At 39.7% G+C, this 1,819-nt stretch overlaps 1 protein-coding gene across 1 annotated transcript in view; it reads right to left on the bottom strand.

Annotated features, from left to right (window-relative positions):
- The window catches only part of LOC113372837 (DENN domain-containing protein 5B-like), a 24,143-nt gene extending 22,568 nt beyond the window's left edge, over positions 1-1,575 (bottom strand). Inside the window, 1 exon segment of the mRNA XM_026613172.1 lies at positions 1,384-1,575. Within this exon segment, the coding sequence (XP_026468957.1) occupies positions 1,384-1,575 (192 nt within the window).
- Between the last annotated feature and the right edge of the window lie 244 nt (positions 1,576-1,819).

Below are 1,819 nucleotides of genomic sequence, written 5' to 3'. Positions count from 1 at the left end.
CCACATTTGCCAGAAATCCATTCTCAGTGTCCTCCCATATAGTCGACGGCCATTTTGCATCTCGGTAGCCGAAACGGTTAAGGGACTTCACTAATTTCACCAGTTCAGAAGTCCAGACTGATCCAGTTCGAATCCAAGTCCTGATGGCGTGGTTTTAGTCCAGTTGTTCACATCAGACTGTTTGGGCTCCAGGAGACTGAATGAAACTGTAAGAAAATAAACGATGAGTTGTGGTTGGAAATTAATAAGATATCAAAGACAAAATAGAAGTCCTTATGAGAACTCAAACACACGTTTTGTGTAACAACTGAGTGGACAAGGTCGTTTAGTAGCATTTGTTAGATGATGCACTGTGTAGTTCGAATCTTCTAAACGATGAGAAAAGAGAATAACATTTATTTTTCATAAAGTTCAGTACCTCAAACTAGACAAAAGACTTTCCCATTAATTTTTTTCTGATTAGATAGAATAGCCGAGGTCGTTAAGTAGCAAGAGCGGTTATCCAGACAATGGTGCTGTAGTTCGAATCAGATCAATAATAATAAACTAGTTGCATTGGAATGTATAGAACAGTGCAAGTTCCAGGCGTAACAACGATATTCAATTTTCAAAAATCTTTAAATCCTCGAAATAGACAAAAGGCATTCCCATAAAAAACCTTTCGTCTCAACCGACTAAATAGCCAAGAGCGTTAAGTGGTCATCGTGGTGGTTGGATGTTCTTCAGATCGATTCCAGTAGAAGTAATTCTGTGTTAATGAAAAATAACTGGTCTAAAGTTTTTCAAAATGATCAAATGTTAGTTCAAAGAAATAAATTCAGATGGCGGATTGATTAAATTTAAATAACTAGAGTTGAGCGCCTGATACAGAGGCCTTTACAAAACACTTGGAGCTGTCAACCTTCAACAGTCCTTCCTGAATTAGACAAAAGCGTTTCCAAAAAAATTAGTCTTCTGTATTAATCGGATAGCCGAGAGCGTTTAGTCGTCGACGTCGCGTTGACTGGCTAAAGGTCCCTCGGATCGAATCCCAAAGACTCGGCTGAAAAATTCGGATCCTAGTTTTTCGGAATCGTCAAATATTAGTTCAAAATATTAAATTCAGGTGGCGCATTTCGACCTTGACACTTAGAATATTTCTGAAAAACTCAAAGTTCGCACTTGACTGTAAGAGAGATACATAAAGAGAGAAATGACGAAGGTAGAGGAAGAACTGGGGAAAGAGAAGGGTAGAGGCAGATGGTGAATAAGAGAGATATGTGGTATGAGACATATTCTTTATTAAAATTCAATATTAATACAATATGAGAATGAAAATAACTTTTATCATCAATAACTTAAATAGCCGAGTGGTTCAAGGGACCGCATACTCGGTGAAGTCACTCTGGAGGCAGGCACAAGGTGAGCAGGATCGAATCCAGCTGAAGGCGACGACGAGCAACTCTGATGCAGGAAAAATGGAGCAGTGCTGGTGAATGGCTGTTGGCGAGCGCAAAGGGTCCTGAAACGAACACACCAAGTGATGGCCAACCTGAGGTCCATGATGCGAGAGGTTACACGCAGAGAGAGACACATTGCGGAAGATGCATGCCGAACCCAGAAATCTACCCAAAAATCACAACATGCGAAAAAAACACCAAAAAAGGAAAAAAATGTGAAAAAAGCGAAAAAAAAAGAGAAAAAAGGGGGAGGAGGAGGAGGAAGGAGAAGGTGGAGAGCCTAAAAAAACCCCTTAAGTCCCAGATCAATTTTTCTCTTTTCTGTTCAGCGTTGAAACTTTTTTATGTTTTTTAGTGTTCCCTCACACCAATTCCCAAAG

The sequence above is a fragment of the Ctenocephalides felis genome, unplaced genomic scaffold (genome assembly GCF_003426905.1).
Source record: "Ctenocephalides felis isolate EL2017-DRISC unplaced genomic scaffold, ASM342690v1 CF-g0.4_SCAFFOLD_01604, whole genome shotgun sequence".
NCBI lineage: Eukaryota > Metazoa > Arthropoda > Insecta > Siphonaptera > Pulicidae > Ctenocephalides > Ctenocephalides felis.
This window is presented reverse-complemented; position numbering and strand designations above follow the sequence as displayed.